At 40.1% G+C, this 22,635-nt stretch overlaps 1 protein-coding gene across 6 annotated transcripts in view; it reads left to right on the top strand.

Annotated features, from left to right (window-relative positions):
* The window catches only part of inpp4ab (inositol polyphosphate-4-phosphatase type I Ab), a 221,968-nt gene that overhangs the window by 140,057 nt on the left and 59,276 nt on the right, over positions 1-22,635 (top strand). For 5 of the 6 annotated variants that reach the window (XR_009654506.1, XR_009654505.1, XM_060918994.1 and 2 more), the window contains exons 13-15: positions 7,058-7,244; positions 7,520-7,729; positions 11,282-11,594. Coding sequence is in view for 4 of the 6 variants with exons in the window: in XM_060918994.1 (XP_060774977.1) it covers positions 7,058-7,244; positions 7,520-7,729; positions 11,282-11,594 (710 nt within the window). In the remaining 2 variants the exon portion in view is untranslated. The remainder of the gene's footprint in view (positions 1-7,057; positions 7,245-7,519; positions 7,730-11,281; positions 11,595-22,635) is intronic. The other variant, XM_060918996.1, reaches the window with a different exon arrangement.

Genomic DNA, 22,635 nt, shown 5'->3' with positions numbered 1-22,635 from the left:
TGTGAGGCGACTGTGCTAACCGCTACATCACCGTGCCGCCCAGGGTACATTACTGTATTAATTACTGCATCAACGTGGCGTGGTATGGAGGTGATCAGCCTGTGGCACTGCTGAGGTGTTACTGAAGCCCAGGTTGCTTTGATAGCAGCCTTCAGCTTGTCTGTATCTTTGGGTCAGGTGCGCCTCATCTTCCTCTTGACAATACCCCATAGATTCGGTACAAGGTTCAGGTCAGGCGAGTTGTCTGGCCAATCAAGCACAGTGATATCATGGTCAGTAAACCATTTGGTAGTAGCATTGGCACTGTGGGCAGGCGCTAAGTCCTGCTGGAAAAGGAAATCAACATCCCCATAAAGCTGGTCAGCAGATGGAAGCATGAAGTGCTCTAAAATCTCCTGGTAGACGGCTGTGTTGACTTTGGACTTGATAAAACACAGTGGACCAACACCAGCAGATGGCATGGCACTGCAAATCATCACAGACTGTGGACACTTCACATTGGACCTTGGATTCTTTTCCTCTCCACTTTTCCTCCAGACTCTAGGATTTTGATTTCCAAATGAAATGTAAAATTTACTTTCCTCTGAAAAGAGGTCTTTGGGCCACTGAGCAACAGTCCAGTTCTTTCTCTCCTTAGCCTAGGTAAGACACTTCTGACGTTGTCTGTGGTCCAGGAGTGGCTTGATATTAGAAATGTGACAGTTGTAGCCCCTTTCCTGAAGACGTCTGTGTGTAGTGGTTCTTGATGCACTAACACCAACCTCAGTCCAATTCTTGTGAAGCTCTTCTTGAATCAACTACAGGGTCGCAGGCAAGCTGGAGCCTATCCCAGCTGACTATGGGCGAGAGGCGGGATACACCCTGGACAAGTCGACAGGTTATCGCAGGGCTGACGCACAGAGACAAACAACCATTCACATTCACATCTACGGCCAATTTAAAGCCACCAATTAGCCTAACCTGCATGTCTTTTGGACTGTGGGGGAAACTGGAGCACCCGGAGGAAACTGACGCAGACACGGGGAGAACATGCAAACTCTACACAGAAAGGCTTTCGCCGGCTGCTGGGCTCGAACCCAGGACATAAATTTTCACTTTCTTAAATAACTAATGGAAAATATTGAACTTGTTCATGATATTCAAATTTTTTGAGATGCAGTAGTGTGTGTGTGTGTGTGTGTGTGTGTGTGTATACACACACACACACACACACACACACATTTTATTTATTTTTTGAACAAAACCATGTGTCACAATTATTGGCACTCCACCATTTAGCACTTTGTGTAATCTCTCTAAAGGTTTGGTCCAACAGTGTATGCATTGGCTTGGATTTACAAGCCAAGATCCATTTTGAATCTTGAAGAGAGGGGAAAAAAAAGCAAGACTGTTGTTGAAAATCAATGTACCCACTATGGCCTTTGTGTCTAAGAGAGAGTGCCAGAAAGACTGCACTCGCATGAAAAAGAGCTTGATTTTCTTCCAGAGCTTGAAGATGGGAGATAATTCACAGCTGTTTCATGGGTGTGATGTTTAATGTTGTTGTCCATCAAAAGATGTCACATCATTCTTTTTAGCAGTTTATAGGTACAATTAATGTTAAACGACCAGGAAGCAGTGGCATCCTATTGTCACCTTCATTAGCATCACTTTTTCCCCCTCTATAGAAGTTAATAATACAAAAATACTTGCCGTATGTTGTTAATGAGAAACCGGACAGTGCAAAAGTCTCTCTCTCTCTCTGAAGACTTTCCTATGGTGGAAAACCTAAATTGAGCAAATCTGAAACTTATAGGATCGAATCCTATTGGTGCTGAACTTGAATCTAATTGAAACGCATTAAATTTTTACTTGTTTAACTGTATAGTGTTTGTGTCGCATTATATTCTACATATTGAGATATGTATCATATGGTTTGAAAGAAAGAATTGTAGCCCTAGTCACCTCCTTTGGCCAACATAACGGCAATAAGCTTGATGAGATTGCTTGATCTCCATCATCAATCGGAGCCGACTCTTCAGTACACAGTCTCTCCAGGCTCCAGAGTGATTCAGCAAATTAAACACAGGCATTTTCATACCCGTCATTTCCAAGGTGTGTGTGTGTGTGTGTGTGTGTGTGTGTGTGTGTGTGTGTGTGTGTGTACCTGACAGAAAAGCAGAAATACTTTTTTATACTCTGCTTGGTAAGAGGCTGATCTGTGTAACGCAGCATGTATAACTGCCCACTCAGCGTCGTTGTGCGTCGAGCTCAGCACATTTCAGCAGCTCACATGCTCTCGCACACACACCAGTGCTCCAAAATCACAGCTTTGCTCTTTTGTGCAACTGATAGAACGTTAATTATAAAGTACAATAAGATTATCATTCACCACAGAACCCCTTTATATTATACAGCTGTTCCTGCTCGCTTTAAGTGAACATCCTGCCTGAAAATCCTTTCATTGTCATTACTTGCTATTATGTTGTATATTACTGCATGTTGATTATTCCCATTTTGTTTAGCTCGTCATTGCAGCTCTTAATCAGTGCAAATTTGTTTTTGATCCTGCTTTCATTGGCTCTTGTTTTCCAAGAGTGAACATACTCAGTTGTAGTGATGCTAATCTTTTCTTTTGTCATTTATTTCTTGCTCTTTAATTGCCTTTTTGTTTTCCAATCAGCATTTATGAGGAGGAATGGTGAGTTTATTTTAAGTTGAAGTTTTTTTTCCCCACTATTTGTTTTTGTGAATTTTTTTTTCCTTTTTCACAGTACTGTCCAAAATTCTGAATCTAGTCTTAAAGACTGTGTTTTTGTTTGATCAGTTATGAAAAACTGATTTATTGATATAAATCAAGAAATATTCTTATTGACTAAAAACTACAAGTAATGATGTACTTTAAGATATATAACAATTTCATAGGACAATTGTCCAGCTTTAAATAATGCATCTCTATTTATTTATTTATTTATTTATTTATAACTGATGAGGCAAAAACAGTTCTTTGTAGTGGGCTGGAAATTTTAGACTCTACTCTGTGTCTGTGCATGATGTTTCTCATGGATCCCTCCCATAAGTGTGAGCGTGTTACGCTAGGTGTGTGTGTTTATGATCAGTCTCCCATACACACATCTCTGTTCTGTGTTTGTTCCTGATTTATGTCTTGTATGAAGACACACACGTAAAGCACAAGTATGACCTTAACAGAGACCGTTTTCAGAAAATGGCTCCAACACTGCACTGTGAGAAACCGATTACACTTAAAAATGCATCATCACCGTCTGATTTCTACACACAATCATTATCTCTGTGCGCGTGTATGTGTTATTAAAGGAATAGTTTGGCCAAAGCTGAAATTTACATCAACTAAGACATATTTGGTGTCTTCTTCTGCATTGGAGTTACAAGGATCATAACAAGCAAGTGAAGCTTTCGGGGATTTTTTTGTTGTTGTTTTTAAATGGCCTGGCTACCTGCATGATCTGATAATTGCATCATCAGTTTTTCTGTGGCTGATAAGACACAAGGTATGCCACCACACTTGCCGAAGCAACTGGGGTTTAGGCACCTTGCTCAAGGGCACTTCACTTTTGGTCCCAAAGCTGTTTCTCTAACCATTAGGCCATGTCTTCCCCTTTGGGCCAGTGGCAAGTGGCCTATCCATCCATGCAGGCAGCGGCAGTTCTAAAGTTCTCATTCACAAATCCATGCATTTTAAGTTCTGTTGAAATACTAATTACATTTTTTTGAGTGAACAATGATTTAAACAGATGTTGCTGTTTGACAGCTGATGATGTGCAGTCACGAGGCAGTGCATTCGCTGACCTTTTAAGCTCCATAGAGTTATTATTGCACTTAGTGGTCAGAAATAGAAATGCAACAAGTGCTAATAAAAGCCATTTGGGGCACGATTCTCACTGCTCCATTCTCAGAGGAGGAACGGAGGACAGCTGGTTAATGACCGACTCCTCAGTGTCCCCCCCCCCCTTTCCTTCTCCTCCCTCCCTGATTGGTTGTTGTCATATGACTCATGTGATATGGAAGAGTTAGCTAGTGGAGAGTCTCCCTTTTCCAATGCCCAAGTTCTTTGGTTAATTTGAGGTCTATGTGGTTTTTGGGAGGCTGGACATTTTGCAGAAGCCTGGCAAACATGCTTGCTGTATTGAACATAATTGAACAATGAAGTATAAAAGTGTTCAGTACAAGCTGCTAGATTGTCCGCTGGATGATTGTCGACTCTCAACTTGCTTTCATAGGATTACTATTTTATAAAAAAAAAAAAAAGATATTAGCTATAAGCTAAGTCGAGTGTGATAGCCTCTCAACTTAATTTTGTTTGAGGCTGTGTTGTTATTAATGTTGTCCTGCCTCAAAACAATCCATGGTCATGAACCGCCGCCGCTGCAGCTTTGGCGGTCAAACATGTTTTGCATGTGGGGGAACAAGGAAATTGTGTAAACTTCATTTTTTTAATTTAAAATGGTGTACAGTTGCAGTCAAAAGTTTGGACACACTCATTATTAGGTGATGACTAGTATGCATTTTAAAGATGCGCCAATATTCTTAAATCTTCATATTTTCTTACCATTTAATTATGGTTTAGGACTGGGGTTCGCAAACCTTTTGCAGTCAGGAACCCCTTTAACAACCTGTTTAAAAAAAAATCCATGCACCTTCTCAGCACAGATTATTTTATGATCGTAACTGAACTATTCAAATATTAGGCTCATTACTCAAATACATACATTATTATTGGAGCCAGGGAACTTTGTATTTTAGGGCTGTCCACTGATCAAACACATTAAGTTCAAGTTGATTTTATTTAGGCAGAATTGTTAATTGGTACTACTGGAACTAAATTAAGAAGTCACAGACCCCCTGGCTTTACTCGGTGTTTTTGTTTTTTTGTTTTTTAACCACACTTGGTCCATGAAACACTGTTTTAGGATATCACTGACTCAAATCATTACTACATGGACAGATCAGTGGTTTAACCCTCTGGGATCTGAGGGTATTTTCTGGCACTCTAATGATTTTGGTATGTGCTGATGTCAATTTCAACAAATCTAAGCAGTATTTTCAAAGTCCGATGACTTTTTTTGTATTCAGCACAAGTTCAGCTACAATAATATCGATATAGTCTGTATGTCATGATTGTACTTTTTAAAAAATAACAGATAAATGAAGATGTTGTAAAAAGCAGTTTTAGGACTGTGTTGGAATGTGTTAAAAAACATGAGCTTACCCATTGTGACGAACTGTTTTGATCACTTGAGGTGATTCTGTTCAGTCTTAGGAATGTATAAAGCACAAAAACTTAAATCTGCTCCATTGATTTGAACAATTAACTGGCCATCAAAAATTTTATGTTCTATTGTTTTGGGATAAAGAGTTGGCAGTGGGAGTGGGGGTATTCAATGAGAAGAGTAAAAAAATTCCATTCCATTCAATGAGAAGAATAAAAACCCCTCCCACTGCCATCTCTGAATCCCATCAGGTCAAGTGATCAAAACAGTTCATCACAATGGGTAAGGTCATGTTTTGTTTTTTTCCCCACACATTCCAACACAGTTCTAAAACTGCTTTTTACAATAGCTTTATTTATCTGTTTTTTTTTTTTTAAAGTTTGACTTCAGTGTGTCTTGAAATTAACTCTTGTACTATTTTACTCAGTTCAGCACCACAACCTACTCTGTTACACAATTACTCTGTCATTTTGCTCCCAATCCGGCTCCAAATTTTACTCTCTAAACTCAAAATAGAGCAAAATTAACTATTTTTGAGGAAAATACTTTTAACTCTGGAAAAAATTGCTCAGTCATTTTTCCTGTGTATGCACTACAGGACATGCATATCAACCGATATGCTCATAAGAAATAGAAGAAATACACTTACTCGAGTTGATCTTCGGCTGAATCGGGTCGAAGATGAAAATGACACCGCTCGTCATCAGTGTCGCAGTTCTCAAGATCCGATGAACCGCTGAAATTGTATCACTGTCCTGAATTATGAATTGAATTGCTGTCCTGAAATTGAATCGCTGTCCTGCATCATCCGAAGCACCATCTTGCAAATCCGCGTGCCATCTCACAACAAGTTTTACCTCCAAACAGGTAGCCTAAACTATGGCTGACAGATTTTATCCTGTTTACAGTGGGCGTTCCCACCACAAAAGAGAAACCAATTGAAAGCATGAAAGTGATTATCATGCCGTTACCATGCGAATAGTCTTTTATGAATGTGTAAGTGGGTGCTCAGCGCTCCGACTCAGGTGTGACCAAGTAAGGTGACAAGTTTTGTTTCATCTAATTTAGGTATTTTTAAAAAATATATAATATTATTTGGCAGTAGGCACATAGGAAAGTGTAAAGTATAAAGTTTCTGTCAATATGTTTATCACACTTGTATGATAAAAACCCGTGAAGATATTTATCTAAATACATGACCTACTCATTCTAAACCTCCTGAGCTTTGCTGGCAAAGCTCTCGACCCCAGAGGGTTAACATTCTGTATTAACCAGAAGATTGAGAGTTGGAGATGGTAGGTTTGGGATTATGTCCAGACAGGTGGAGCTAGTTTGTTTGAGCTAGAGGGATGGAGTTAGGATTGATGGATTATAGACTGAGGGTTAGGTTTAATGGGTTACCCCTAAAAGGTAACAGGTTAACTAGCAGGTTAGGGAGCGCCAGAGGGTTAACTAGTTCAAATCCTGGGAGACACTGTTAAGCCCTTGTGCGAGACTTTTAACCCTCAGTAGCTCTGTGCTTAGACTGGTTTCCATTGTTTGGATACAAGTGCCTGCAAAATGGCTAAATGTAAACCCGAATGTAAACCTCATTTTTACTTGTTAGAATCTTGGGATTCAATATTCTCCTTTGCCATATGTCATGACTTCCACCTTTATTTGTTTGCAATCAATCACACACTTGTGAGATTATGTAAATAGAATGACACAGATGAACCAGAAGCATTCTTGATAATAATATTGTGAAATGTCTCACAGATTTTTGGCACTTGTCTGGTCAAACAGGCCTGTAACGATTATAATATGTGTAACCTTCTGTGTCCATGCAGCAGCTCTCAGAGCAGCTCCCAGTCCATCATGTACATCCCTCAGGACATCGTCCGCGCCAAAGAGATCATCTCACACATCAACACTCTGAAGACTCAGGTCAGCTACTACGCCGAGCGCCTCTCCCGCGCCGCCAAGGAGCGCTCTGCCAACGGCCTGGAGAGAACGCTCACAATACTGGCAGACAAGGTAGGCAAGTAGACAGACACACTTCACTTATAATCATGATAGTTTATTAAGAAGTAGCATGTGGTTTTGTGGTTAATAAAATATTTGCGTACAGGCAACCTGTAGCTGTCTAAGCGTGAACAGCCTGTGGGGGTGCTGTTATGCTTTTTTTTGCTTTTTTTTTCTTCCCCATGACCGGAATATTAGTAATATATAGCAATGCAAAATGAGTGCATGTGTTTGATGGTTCATGCTTTTTAGAATGTGTTACAGCTTTAAACCTCTCCCTCTCACAGACACGGCAGCTTGTAACGGTATGTGACTGTAAGCTACTGGCATCGGCTGTGCAGGCCCTAAACGCCGCCAGGCCAGAGTACATCGCCTCCAAGAACTCCCCATCAGCCGACTCAGAGCATGTGGTGCTACGCAATGACCAGGACACACTGCTAGCCAAGTGGAGCAACAACCGCTCATCCCTACATGCCGACTGGCATGAAGAGGAGTGGGTAAGAACACTACTAATGGCACACTGGGGGAATTTATGGATAGAATTTTATCCATTACTTGAAATCTGTGCCTTGAAGTATATGTAACATTCCACGAAATCAAGTCGTACATGAGCTGACAGGCGATGAGGCACATAGCACCGAGTTGGCTATAAGCCATGGACAAGATTGAGTGGAATAACTCTTTTATTTTATCCACATTCACTGGATTTAGAGAAACAGAGCATTTTTATTTTTTGCAAATTCAATAAATAAAAACTTTATACAAAACGTCCGACAAAATCATTTCTGCTTAGAATGTAAACAAACTGGCAAAATGACAGTAGCAATTTGTGAAAAATAATAATTCTTGAAAAATAAAGATACGTTCTTACCATCAAATACTTTTATTCCATATTTTGTTGCTTGCTTTTTTTTGGGGGGGGGGGGGGTGTTTTTGAGTAGAGTGTTTATTTCGCCCTCAGTTGGTTCAGCAACACGCGCCGCCATTTTGTTTTTCTCTACTCACAGTATATGAGCTGATAGCCTCGTAGTAGATCAGAGCACGCAATTACTCATATCCATTGAATGTGGATAGAATAATATATGTTGTATGGTTCAAATTTCCGAGCTGTCGTTCCCACAACAGTGAAACAAGTAACACTTGAACTGCGATCTTCTCAATTTTATGAAAATTAGGTATGATTCAGTAAAGTGACAAATTCAAATGATTCCTCTGACCAATCCTCTGGTATGTGTGGCAGGACATTTCTTCAAATCTCCAATGCCAACTTTATTTCCTCCCTGCAAGTGGTTCTAATTTACTGTGTGATGCTCAAAAACGCGAGAAAAACATATTACTGTGGTTTCATTTTATCTTGGAAGAAATTAGCTGATTATTGATGCCTCAATGAGTGTACAGTAGCTTGAATAGTAATATGAAACATAACAAAACAAACAACCAATTTTCACATTGATAAGTGCATTATTTAATTTGTGTTTTACTAGTTAGCGTTAGAAACTATATACAGTCTCCTCTGAAAGTATTGGAACATCAAGACCAGGGTGGGTGGTGATTTTTTTTGTTTTGTTTTTTTGGGGGGGCTGTACACGAAAAACATTTGGATTTAAGATCAGAAGATGAATATAAGAAAATAAATCATCTAAATGTGTTAAACAACTTGGAACATGGTGCCTTTGGTGTCAGACCACCCAATTTTTAGGTGAGCAAAAGTATTGGAACAGATCCTCTTAAGGTGCATCCCGCTGAATATTTGGATGTATATCTCTTGCTGGCAATAACTTCATCATGCAGGTGACCTAGTGACATTACCAAACTGCTGCACTCTTCTTTCTTCTTTTGTTGTGCATTTCCAGGCTTGTAGCACAGCTTCTTTCAGTTGTTGTTTGTTTTGAGGAGTTTGTCCCTTCAGTCTCCTCTTCAGGAAGTGAAATGCATGCTCAATTGGGTTAAGGTCTGTTGATTGACTTAGCCGGTTGAAAACCTTCCACTTTTTTCCCCGCTGATGAAGTCCTTTGTTGAGTTGGTGGTGTGTTTTGGATGCATGATGAAGTTACTCCCAATTAGCTTGGATGCATTTCTCTGTAAATTGGCAGACAGAATGTTTCTGAATTCATTCTGCTGCTACCATCATGAGTTACTCATCAATAAAGCTCACTGAGCCTGTTCCAGAAGCAGCAATGCAAGCCAAGCCATGACAGTACCTCCACCATGCTTGACTGATGAGCTCAATTTGTTTTGGATCATGAGTAGATCCTTTCTTTCTCCACACTTTGGCGTTTAAATAACTTTGGCAGAGGTTAATCTTGGCTATGGAACTTGTATGGCTCATTTCTGTATTTCTTTGCAAATTCCAATATAGACTTCTGTTTCTTACTGCTGATGAATGGTTTGTATCTTGTGTTATGGCCTCTATATTCTGGCTCTCAAAGTCTTCTTTGAACGGTGGATTGTGATCCCTTCACCCCTAACCTCTGGAGATTCTTGATGTTGCTGATTGTTGTTTTTGCATTTTTCTTCACTTCTTTCACAATGTTTGTCATCAACTTCTGTTGTTTTTGGCTAACCTGTTCAGTGTCTGGTTGTTAGTACACCAGTGGATTCTTTCTTTTTCAGTACATTCCAAATTGTTCTATTGGCTTTATCTAATGCTTGTACAATTGCTGTGGTCAGTCTTCTTGCTTTTCTCCCATTGACAGTTCACTGGTCTTCATGTTGGTTTATCCTTTTTAACAAGAAATGCAGCCTTACAGATGAACCGCAGGGCTCAAACCAAAAGTAGACATTCAGAAATATTAATTGTTCAAACAATCTATCAGGGCACACCTGGGCAACAAGAAACCCCTGTCAGTCACGTGTTCCCTTGAAAAATGGGTGGGATCAAACAAAAGGTGCCATGCTATAAGTTGTTTAATACATCTAGATGCAAATATCAGGAAATAAAAGCTGAAATTCTGATCTATCATGATCATCTCATCTTCATCTTTTGATCTCAAACCCAAATGTCTTCAGTGGAAAGTAAAAACAATAGAATTAGCCTGCAGTGCTTTCAGAGAGGACTGCAGCTGCAGTTTCTCATCCAAACTTTTTTTTTTTTGGTCCTTCTGTGCCTGCTCAGAGTTTAAATATCTGTGCCTAATATATTTAATTGACTGATAGATGGAATTGTAATACAATGTCTTGCAAAAGTATTCATCCCCCTTGGTGTTTGTCCTGTTTTGTCACATTGCAAGCTGGAATTAAAATGGATTTTCGGGGGCTTAACACCATTTGATTTACACAGCATGCCTACCAGCAGGATAATGACCCTAAAAATACTGCTAAAGCTACACTGGAGTGGTTTAAAGGAAAACATTTAAATGTCTTGGAATGGCCTAGTCAAAGCCCAAACCTCAATCCAGTTGAGAATCTGTGGAAAAACTTGAAGATTGCTGTAAACCAACGCAACCCATCTAACTGGAAGGAGTTGGAGCAGTTTTGCCTTGAGGAATGGGCAAAAATCCCAGTGGCTAGATGTGCTAAGCTAACAGAGACATACCCCAAGACTTGCAGCTGGAAAAGTATTGACTTTGGGGGGTGAATACTTATGCACACTCCAGATTTCTGGGTTTGTTTGGTTTTTTTTTCCATCTTAATTATTGTTTGTGTCACAATAAAGCAACAATTTTCACCTTTAAAGTGGTAGGCATGTTGTGTAAATCAAATGGTGTTAACCCCCCCCCCCCCCCCCCCCCCCCAATCCATTTTAATTCCATCTTGTAATGCGACAAAACAGGACAAATACCAAGGGGGATGAATACTTTTGCAAGACACTGTACACAGGAATATGTACAATATGCAGTATTTTGTATACAATGTCATTTTAAATTTCTTTTTTAGACTAATACTTGGCTGAAATATTGTGTGTTTGAACTTGTATATATGATTGTGTGTGTGTGTGTGTGTATTACTCTAGTTGAGCAATAACAGCTGCAGCAGTAATTAAGATCAGTTTACGGTAATATGACAAGGATATAAACCAGATATCCTCCGTACTGTTCTCTGGCTCTCAGGAGAAGGTGTGGGTGAATGTGGATAAGAGTCTGGAGTGCATCATCCAGCGGGTAGATAAGCTCCTGCAGAGAGAACGCTTGCGCAGCAGCAGCAGTGAGGACATGTTCCAGGCCGACCAACAGAGCACTGTTCCTAAGAAAGGTAACGAGAGGTGTCAAGCGTTCTGGATCAACCCAGTCTGCACGAATGAGTGTCCATCAGCACCTTCACCGGAGCAGCCTTGTTCATCTTCTTCACCACCTTCACCTTCATCCTCATCATCACTGCCTGCTCTGAACCCTGCATGTCCCCTTAATACAGAAAATCAAGCCTGTAGGTGCTCTCACACACTTTCTTTTTCCATGTCTCTGCCATGTGCACGTTCACTGGGGTCTGTTGTAAATCCTTTCTATGGCGTTTTTCCCCTCAAAGGTCATGAGCACAATAAATAGCTGCATTTCTTTTGCTTACATACAAGAGCACTTATGCACACGGTCATTTAATATATATTATATGTGTGTCAGTCCACCAGATTTTCATACCAGATGCTTAGATTATGGATTTTGAGTTCGACCTGCTGCATTACACTACCAAGCCTCCATATGCAGGAAATACAAACCAAAGTGAAATTAGACCAACGGAAGTTACTGTAAATCTGACATGAAATCATGTGTGCGCAACCCAAAATGGTCCATTTTCCAAACAGAAAGCCTTCAAAATGTCCATGATGTTTCAGCTAGGTCTAAAGTGTATTTCTGGACCAGAATGACACTACTTTTACTCTGGATTTGTAAAACAGCTATAGGTCATTTAACTTGATGCCGCATTGATTGGTTAGCACCATGCCAAATTCATTTTTGCCACTGTGCCAAAATATTAGTTGCCAATACTCTGGTTCTAACACGGGACCAAATTTAACCCATACAAACTCTTACCAACAAAGCTAGAACTATTGTTGATACAAGATAATCAGTCATAAAATGTGTTTTTATTCTTTCTAACCTCTGAACATGTAGTGTTGAAAACATGGAGACCAGCCCTATATCCGAAATCACTCACTACTCACAGTATAGTGGATTATATAGTGAGTTTGCCATTTTGTAGTGCTGTCCGACTGTATAGTGAGAATTATTACACCCTATATAGTGCACTCATAGTATCCCACAATGCACCGTGAAAAGTCATGTACAACTGATGGTCACTAACCAAGCAATATATCATCATGCATTGTAGTTGCACTGAAAAAAAGAAGTGTGTTGGGGTGAATGGACAGAGGAAGAAACACGTTATAAACAGGCACTCAAGTACAATTAAAAATAGTAAGAGAATAGAAAATAAGCTAAAATAGAATAAGACAGATAAAATACAAGAATAGAAGTTGCGGTGCAGAGCAAAGAATTAATCAAAAGCCTCAAATTTGATTTAATAAAAAGGCAACGGCAAAGAAGAAAGTATTCAGTCTTGATTTAAAAGAACTGAAAGATGCAGCAGACACAAAGTACTTTGTATTTATTAATGTGGGAAATACGCTCAGTAGAATATGTATTTATCACAAAAGTACATGCATGTATTTTATTATTTTGAAAACCCACCAGCCGACTGATCTGGCACGTTTTAATAGTGCGACAGTAATGATGTAAATAACAGCGCGGCGGAGTAGTGTCCGAAAGTGTTTTTCAATTTTACCAATGAGCTCACTATATTAGAATTCCCTAGATAGTGAGTAGGGAATAGTGAATGAATGAGTAAGTGATTTCAGACACAGCCTACGACTCAGAATCAGTCAGTACATGTACAATGACTGGACGCTATCTATATAGTTCTGGACAGTAACTGCACAGTAGTAATTTCAAATGAGTCCCTGTCTCAAGTCCTCTAGAACAAGCCTCAGTCCAACACAGTCATGGATGATATTAAAAGTGGTAAATGTATGCCGTAGGGGTGCCAGTGAGGTGATTATTTGCTGATAGTTACTGGATCAAATATGGATGCAAAATATCGCAACGGCATTTCTACGCATTCCGTAAACAGAGCATCTAGTAGAAAAATCCCGTGGCGCAACACATATATAGAGATGTACCAAACGATTAACTCTACGTCAGCATCGGCCTTGCAAGTTTCCAAATGTTTTTAAAAAGCGGATGGCAATTTGAGCCATTTTCACACCATAAAATGCAGATTTACCATATGAAATGGTAATTTTATCAATATTAGCAGCACCAGCGTTGATGTTACATCACAGTACAGTCATATCATTTAGTTACTTCTTTAACTATTACACTGCTCTTGCATAAATTTGCTCTTTTTTCATTTGTATACATGATCAAATTCTGACTTTCTAGTCACACTCAGTTGTTAAGGTAAATGAGTACTTTCCAAGCAATAAGCTTACTCAAATATTTACATGGTCACTACTTCCATATGTTCTGAGCAGAGGTGGACAAAGTACCCAACTTCATTACCGAAGTCAGAGTTCAGATCCCACTGGTCAAACGTTACTCTAATACAAGTGAAAGTTGGACAGTCAAATTTTTACTTAAGTTAAAGTACTGAAGTATTTGCTTTTAAAAATACTTGAGTATTAAAAGTACATTTTCTGTCAATACATTGTTGTATTATTGCCACAACGCTTACAAAACCTATTCTGAAGCAACCGACTGGATTTACTGACTAACTTGTAGAACCTGTAGAATAAACACCTGGTAGAATGTTACAAAATGAAACATAACTGAACTGAAAAATCCATTGTCATTTTTTTTTTTTTTTTTAATTTTAACACTCCTCCCCACCCCCACAAACCAGAATGGTTAGTGTTCTGACCCAGCTCTGGCAGTGTGTGCACACATTATGTGTATGTTAATCAGGAAGACAGTGGAATAGCTGTAAATGCAGCTTGCTCAGAAAATAAAAATGACAATCCAATCTGCTTCAAACCCAGGTCCACACCTTGAGCTTAATAATTGCCCAACAGCAACACTACTTTAAGCAAGACAAAAAGAAAAATGAAACTCAAGCCCATCAACTGACATCAAACAAAACAAAAAATTCAAACAATTTGTTGTGACTGACTAGTACAATACTGTCCATCTCACAGGTCGTGTGTGTGTGTGCGTGCATATGTATGTATTCATGCACATATGAATCTGCCTGTGGAATCACGGTGGTTTAACGTTAAGTTAGCTAGTCAGTGACGCTCCACCTGACATGCTAGCAAACTCTTTTCAAACTCAAAATCATATTGGGTAGCTAACGCTACTAGAAAAGAAAGATTTTTGCATTTTGTTTATTTGGCAGGATTATGCTAAAACATATTTCTGAAAGCACTTCAAATGCATTAATGTTATTCATGTTAGCGTAACTCAGTTTTGCTAACTAATAGTGTCCACATTAACTAGCCATGTGTTATTGTTAGCCGTGGACAAGGCGATGGCAACTTGGTGGGCAAATTCATAGCAAGTCATTTGACTAACCAGACTGCATAACTATTGCAACATTATTGCTAACTCTAAAAGCACAGACAACTTCAGTACAAGCTTTCTCTTGAAATAAAATGTTTATATACCTAAATATGTTTCTGGGCGGCACGGTGGTGTAGTGGTTAGCGCTGTCGCCTCACAGCAAGAAGGTCCTGGGTTCGAGCCCCGGGGCCGGCGAGGGCCTTTCTGTGCGGAGTTTGCATGTTCTCGTGTCCGCGTGGGTTTCCTCCGGGTGCTCCGGTTTCCCCCACAGTCCAAAGACATGCAGGTTAGGTTAACTGGTGACTCTAAATTGACCGTAGGTGTGAATGTGAGTGTGAATGGTTGTCTGTGTCTATGTGTCAGCCCTGTGATGACCTGGCGACTTGTCCAGGGTGTACCCTGCCTTTCGCCCGTAGTCAGCTGGGATAGGCTCCAGCTTGCCTGCGACCCTGTAGAAGGATAAAGCGGCTAGAGATAATGAGATGAGATGAGAATATGTTTCCGCAGGTCAGACGGCGAGTTTTTGTAGGCTGTGATGTGGTTTGTTTTCGGCAAACAAAGCAAACATTTAAAACGAAACAAATCTTTATTCCTTTCAGAAAACTGAAACATGGGTTCTAGCTATAGCCATGGGTACATGCATTCCCCAGAAGAACCGCCTCCTTCCATTCTGCCATCAACTGATCGTGTTACAGTGGTGCTTGAAAGTTTGTGAACCCTTTAGAATTTTCTATATTTCTGCATAAATATGACCTAAAACATCATCAGATTTTCACACAAGTCCTAAAAGTAGATAAAGAGAACCCAGTTAAACAAATGAGACAAAAATATTATACTTGGTCATTTATTTATTGAGGAAAATGATCCAATATTACATATCTGTGAGTGGCAAAAGTATGTGAACCTTTGCTTTCAGTATCTGGTGTGACCCCCTTGTGCAGCAATAACTGCAAGTAAACATTTCCGGTAACTGTTGATCAGTCCTGCACACCGGCTTGGAGGAATTTTAGCCCATTCCCCTGTACAAAACAGCTTCAACTCTGGGATGTTGGTGGGTTTCCTCACATGAACTGCTCGCTTCAGGTCCTTCCACAACATTTCAATTGGATTAAGGTCAGGACTTTAACTTGGCCATTCCAAAACATTAACTTTATTCTTCTTTAACCATTCTTTGGTAGAATGACTTGTATGCTTAGGGTCGTTGTTTTGCTGCATGACCCACTTTCTCTTGAGATTCAGTTCATGGACAGATGTCCTGACATTTTCCTTTAGAATTGGCTGGTATAATTCAGAATTCATTGTTCCATCAATGATGGCAAGCCGTCCTGGCCCAGATGCAGCAAAACAGGCCCAAACCATGATACTACCACCACCATGTTTCACAGTTGAGATAAGGTTCTTATGCTGGAATGCAGTCTTTTCCTTCTCCAAACATAACGCTTCTCATTTAAACCAAAAAATTCTATTTTGGTCTCATCTGTCCACAAAACATTTTTCCAATAGCCTTCTCGCTTGTCCACGTGATCTTTAGCAAACTGCAGATGAGCAGCAGTGTTCTTTTTGGAAAGCAGTGGCTTTCTCCTTGCAACCCTGCCATGCACACCATTGTTGTTCAGTGTTCTCCTGATGGTAGACTCATGAACATTAACATTAGCCAATGTGAGAGAGGCCTTCAGTTGCTTAGAAGTTACCCTGGGGTCCTTAGTGACCTTGCCGACTATTACACGCCTTGCTCTTGGAGTGATCTTTGTTGGTCGACCACTCCTGGGGAGTAACAATGGTGTTGAATTTCCTCCATTTGTACACAATCTGTCTGACTGTGGATTGGTGGAGTCCAAACTCTTTAGAGATGGTTCTGTAACCTTTTCCAGCCTGATGAGCAACAGCAATGCCTTTTCTGAGGTCCTCAGAAATCTCCTTTGTTCGTGCCATGATACACTTCCACAAACATGTGTTGTGAAGATCAGACTTTGATAGATCCCTGTTCTTCAAATAAAACAGGGTGCCCAGTCACACCTGATTGTCATCCCATTGATTGGAAACACCTGACTCGAATTTCACCTTCAAATTAACTGCTAATCCTAGAGGTTCACATACTTTTGCCACTCACAGATATGTAATATTGGATCATTTTCTTCAATAAATAAATGACCAAGTATAATGTTTTTGTCTCCTTTGTTTAACTGGGTTCTCTTTATCTACTTTTAGGACTTGTGTGAAAATCTGATGATGTTTTAGGTCATATTTATGCAGAAATATAGAAAATTCTAAAGGGTTCACAAACTTTCAAGCACCACTGTAAATAATGCTGTGGAGAGATCACTGAACTTGATTTTATACAGTCTATGGATGTGACGTGACCCTAGTGATTACTGATCGGCTGTCTCAGTGTCACCTGCGAAAAAAAACAATCACGTTTTAGAAAAAACAGAAAACAAACAAAAAAAAACATCCACTTTCAAAGCCACTTAATAGTAACGAGGACCTTGATAAAAATATAGTGGAGTAAAAAGTACGATATTTGTCTTTCAAATACAGTGGTGCTTGAAAGTTTGTGAACCCTTTAGAATTTTCTATATTTCTGCATAAATATGACCGAAAACATCATCAGATTTCCACACAAGTCCTAAAAGTAGATAAAGAGAACCCACTTAAATGAGACAAAAATATTATACTTGGTCATTTACTTATTGAGGAAAATGATCCAATATTACATATCTGTGAGTGGCAAAAGTATGTGAACCCCTAGGCTTAGCAGTTAATTTGAAGGTGAAATGAGAGTCAGGTGTTTTCAATCAGTGGGATGACAATCAGGTGTGAGTAGGCATCCTGTTTTATTTAAAGAACAGGGATCTATCAACATCTGATCTTCACAACACATGTTTGTGGAAGTGTATCATGCCACGAACAAAGGAGATTTCTGAGGACCTCAGAAAAAGCGTTGTTGATGCTCATCAGGCTGGAAAAGGTTACAAAACCATCTCTAAAGAGTTTGGACTCCACCCATCCACAGTCAGACACATTGTGAACAAATGGAGGAAATTAAAGACCATTTTTACCCTCCCCAGGAGTGGTCGACCAACAAAGATCACTCCAAGAGCAAGGCGTGTAATAGTCGGCAAGGTCACAAAGGACCCCAGGGTAACTTCTAAGCAACTGAAGGCCTCTCTCACATTGGCTAATGTTAATGTTCATGAGTCCACCATCAGGAGAACACTGAACAACAATGGTGTGCATGGCAGGGTTGCAAGGAGAAAGTCACTGCTCTCCAAAAAGAACATTGCTGCTCGTCTGTAGTTTGCTAAAGATCATGTGGACAAGCCAGAAGGCTATTGAAAATGTTTTGTGGACAGATGAGACCAAAATAGAACTTTTTGGTTTAAATGAGAAGTGTTATGTTTGGAGAAAGGAAAAACACTGCATTCCAGCATAAGAACCTTATCCCATCTGTGAAACATGGTGGTGGTAGTATCATGGTTTGGGTCTGTTTTGCTGCATCTGGGCCAGGACAGCTTGCCATCATTGCTGGAACAATGAATTCTGAATTATAGCAGCAAATTCTAAAGGAAAATGTCAGGACATCTGTCCATCTCAAGAGAAGGTGGGTCATGCAGCAAGACAATGACCCTAAGCACACAAGTCATTCTACCAAAGAATGGTTAAAGAAGAATAAAGTTAATGTTTTGGAATGGCCAAGTCAAAGTCCTGACCTTAATCCAATCAAAATATTGTGGAAGGACCTGAAGCGAGCAGTTCATGTGAGGAAACCCACCAACATCCCAGAGTTGAAGCTGTTCTGTATGGAGGAATGGGCTAAAATTCCTCCAAGCCGGTGTGCAGGACTGATGAACAGTTACCGCAAACATTTAGATGCAGTTATTGCTGCACAAGGGGGTCACACCAGATACTCAAAGCAAAGGTTCACATACTTTTGCCACTCACAGGTATGTAATATTGGATCATTTTCCTCAATAAATAAATGACCAAGTATAATATTTTTGCCTCATTTGTTTGACTGGGTTCTCTTTATCTACTTTTAGGACTTGTGTGAAAATCTGATGATGTTTTCGGTCATATTTATGCAGAAATATAGAAAATTCTAAAGGGTTCACAAACTTTCAAGCACCACTGTATAGTGAAGTTAAAGTCATAAGTTACCAAAAAAATAACACTCAAGTAAAGTACAGATACTCAAGTAAATGTACTTCGTTACTGTCCACCTCTGGTTCTGAATGGTAGAGGTGATTAACTAGCTAAGTGGAGATGGACAGATTAGGAGAGAAACAGCAAGACACATAGGCTACGTTTACATTACGTCGAATCAGCGGATCATCAGATTAACGTTCTTAAAATGATTCGCGTTTACACTAAAACCGTTAGCCGTGCACACAGCAACACCAATACGCGGATACGCTCGGCTCCGCAGGCATCCTGCGCTCCAAATCACTCCACCCTGAACAGCGAGTGCCCTCTGGAGGGTGCGCACTCCGGCCCTGCGCAGCTCACAGAGTGCGCGAGTGAAGTGAACAAGCCACGATTCGGGACTGAGCCGCTGTGTGTGTGATCCCAGCGCATATCACTTATTACTTGCAAGTGGAAGGATGGCAAGCCTAAAGACAATCATAACTACACAATGGGCAGTATTTGCATCAGTATTTGCAGTATTTTCATACTTTTGTACTCTTTAATGAAAGGTGATACAAGGCGGAAGTCCGTGCCGTTTTTCAGCAGTCGCGTCACATGACCAACGCCAGCGAATCAGGAAGGTGGATGTCACAGTGACGTTGTCCAATGAGACGCCAGCTAGAGCTCAGCACAGCGTATTCGCGTATTCTGAATGTTTACACAGCACCGGAGCTGATACGATCTAGATTGAATACGTGGACGCTGGCGGATTCCCGTTTCCCCGCTTTTCCAGGGGGGTTAATGTAAACGGACAGTGCATCCGCGAAGAAAACGAGACAGATACGGTCTAGTGTAAACGTAGCCATAGAGAAAGTTAAGAGTTCTTTATTGATTCCAAGCAGTAAAGCCAAGCCACTTTAAGGTGGTGTTTACATTAGACCGTATCCGTATCATTTTCGTCGCGGATGCACTGTCCGTGCACATTAAAACGCCGGGAAACGACTCCACAGGCGGAACAGTTTGAATCCACCAGGGCCCACGTATTCAACCCAGTACGTATCTGATCTGGTGCTGTGTAAACATTGAGGAACGAGGATACGCAGTTCTGAGCTCTAGCTGACGTCGTCATTGGACAACGTCACTGTGACATCCACCTTCCTGATTCGCTGGCGTTGGTCATGCCACGTTGGTCATGTGATGCGACTGCTGAAAAACAGCGCGGACTTCACTTCCTGCTATTTGTCCCGAATCACTGCTCGTGCGCTTCACTTGCGCGCTCTGTGAGCTGCGCAGGGCCGGAGTACGCACCCTCCAGAGGGCACTCGCTGTTCAGGGCGGAGTGATTTGGAGCTCAGGATGCCTGCGGAGCCGAGCGTATCCGAGTATTGGCGTTGCTGTGTGCACGCGAATCGTGTATTGGCGTTGCTGTGTGCACGCGAATCGTTTTAAAAACGTTAATCTGATGATCCGCTGATACGGTCTAATGTAAACACCACCTAAATTACAAGGATGTCGTTAAAGCAGCTATCTTTGCATTTTCAGACATGGGAAAGACTTAGGAATCAAGTGGTAAAAGGAAGTGATTTGTTTCACAGATGTTTGACATCATTGTATGTAGTTATAAAGAGAAGAAACTGTGAGCTGTTGCTCATTAAATGAGGAATAACACACAGCAGACCTTGTGGTTATACGAAAATAATCATTGCAAAGTTATACAAATGTACCTTTGTATAACTGCACGGTTGATGTGTGTTTGTCAGTTATAACAATGTTTAATTCATGAATGAACTTCAGAGTTCATAGTTAAATTTAACACTGTGGAACACTGCGGTGGTGAGTTTCCTCATTAGGATCTCCCTTTCTTTACTTCCTCTCTCATTCTCAAAAATTCCCCTTTTTTTTCCATTGTAAATTTACAGAGAAATCAGAAAGTCCCAAACATTTTCCTGTGCTAGAAAATTTTGCAAAGTACTGTGACTGCTGGAAAGTCCTGGCACTCAAGACTCTTTCTGTAAATATGAAATAAATATCTCCGAACCAAACAAACAAACAAACAAAAAAAAACTTCACCAAATCATTGACTGTACAGACAGTAAGGGTGACACGGTGGTGTTGTGGTTAGCACTGTCGCCTCACAGCAAGAAAGTTCTGGGTTCGAGCCCAGTGGCTGATGGGGGCCTTTCTGTGTGGAGTTTGCATGTTCTCCCCATGTCTCTGTGGGTTTCCTCCGAGTGCTCCGGTTTCCTCCACAGTTCAAAGACATGTGGTTAGGTTAACATGGGGCGGCCTTGGGCTGAAGTGCCCTTGACCAAGGCACAGAACCCCCAACTGCTCCTTGGGCGCTGTAACATAGCTGCACACTGCTCTGGGTATGTGTGTGTACCCATTGCTCATTTGTGTGTGTTCACTGTGTTAAATGTAGAGAGGAATTTCACAAATGTACGTATGATGAATAAAGTTGTTGTTCTTCTTCTTTAGTGTCCAAACTTCCGAGAGCATTAGTGAAAATGCTTTTTTAATTTACTACAACAATTTTCATTCCATATTATACTACTGATATCAACTGGAGTGAAAAGTAGAATCGTTGAAATATTTACATGAATTTCAGAAGGTCTTGGTACAGTTTTTTTTTTTCCATCCCCCGCCCCCAAATCCATCGGTGATCAAATTCATCGGTGTTGTCTGAACACATGCTTCAATAGAAGAGATTAGACATGAGGAAAATCTGACCGTTTGTACAAAGCAGTTAACACGGTCAATATCACCAATTTGCTTACATTTAAATAGGAACCTAGAAATAGTGCAGTGTCTTGAATGCTAAATATCCAGTATATTGAACGTTTACTATTTTGCTTTAAATATTTAAACATTCTAAAACCTTCTGTTTATTTCCAATTTTGAATGAATAAAAATCCAAGTTTTTCAGGTTGATATCAGATTTTTGGACTTTTAAAGGAGAACTGAAGTCATTTTTAAATTTGCTTTATTTCTTAATTAACGTGTTATTCAATTATGTTTTCGGTTTTAGTAACCTTATATGGTGACTCGTATTGGCAACTACTTGCAGTTACCGTAAATATTATACTTATTGGCCTATTCAGTTTCTAGCCATGTTGAATTTAGTTTGTTTGGTCCATGCCAGGTGTTACTTATCCACGTGATCTTCACGAGACTTGTGTGAGACTTCGAAACGTGATGTGTCAGCCAGGTGTCGGTGCCACCATTTTGAAAACTGTTTTCCAAATGAAATATTGCACAAAAACGAGTTGAAATGACTATTACTGCCTATTTTTTTTTCAAACTTTCCTGATTGCTATCAAAACAAACAAAACTTCCGGCTTGATTACATCAGCATTTAAAAGAAGGCGCACGCATCTTTTGACAACGTTGGCAGATGTTGGTCACTTTGATTTCCGCTGTACGTTTTACTTCCGTCCTACAATGTCTCGCACAGGTCTCAACGAATCTCGTTTACAGCCATTGCTTTGGCATATGGACTGATATATTACATAGCATATTTCAAACACTCATAACTTGCTATAGCAGTGACAAAATAGCTACCAAAAATGCATTCCTATATTTAATAAAATGAGAAATAGAATTTTGATAATTAAATAAAATGTGCCTTCAGTTCTCCTTTAAGCTTTACTCCTAGATTCTCTAGAGAGCATCCACTATACATGTCCCTGTGAATGAGCTGTTACTATAGCTAGGCATATCGGATGGAAATTCAAATTCAATCCAAATTGCTTGAAAGTGCTCTCATTGAATTCAGAATTGAATGCAAAACA

This window comes from Neoarius graeffei, chromosome 4 (assembly GCF_027579695.1).
Source record: "Neoarius graeffei isolate fNeoGra1 chromosome 4, fNeoGra1.pri, whole genome shotgun sequence".
NCBI lineage: Eukaryota > Metazoa > Chordata > Actinopteri > Siluriformes > Ariidae > Neoarius > Neoarius graeffei.
Note: the sequence above shows the minus strand (reverse complement) of the source record. Positions and strands in the feature narration are given on the sequence as shown.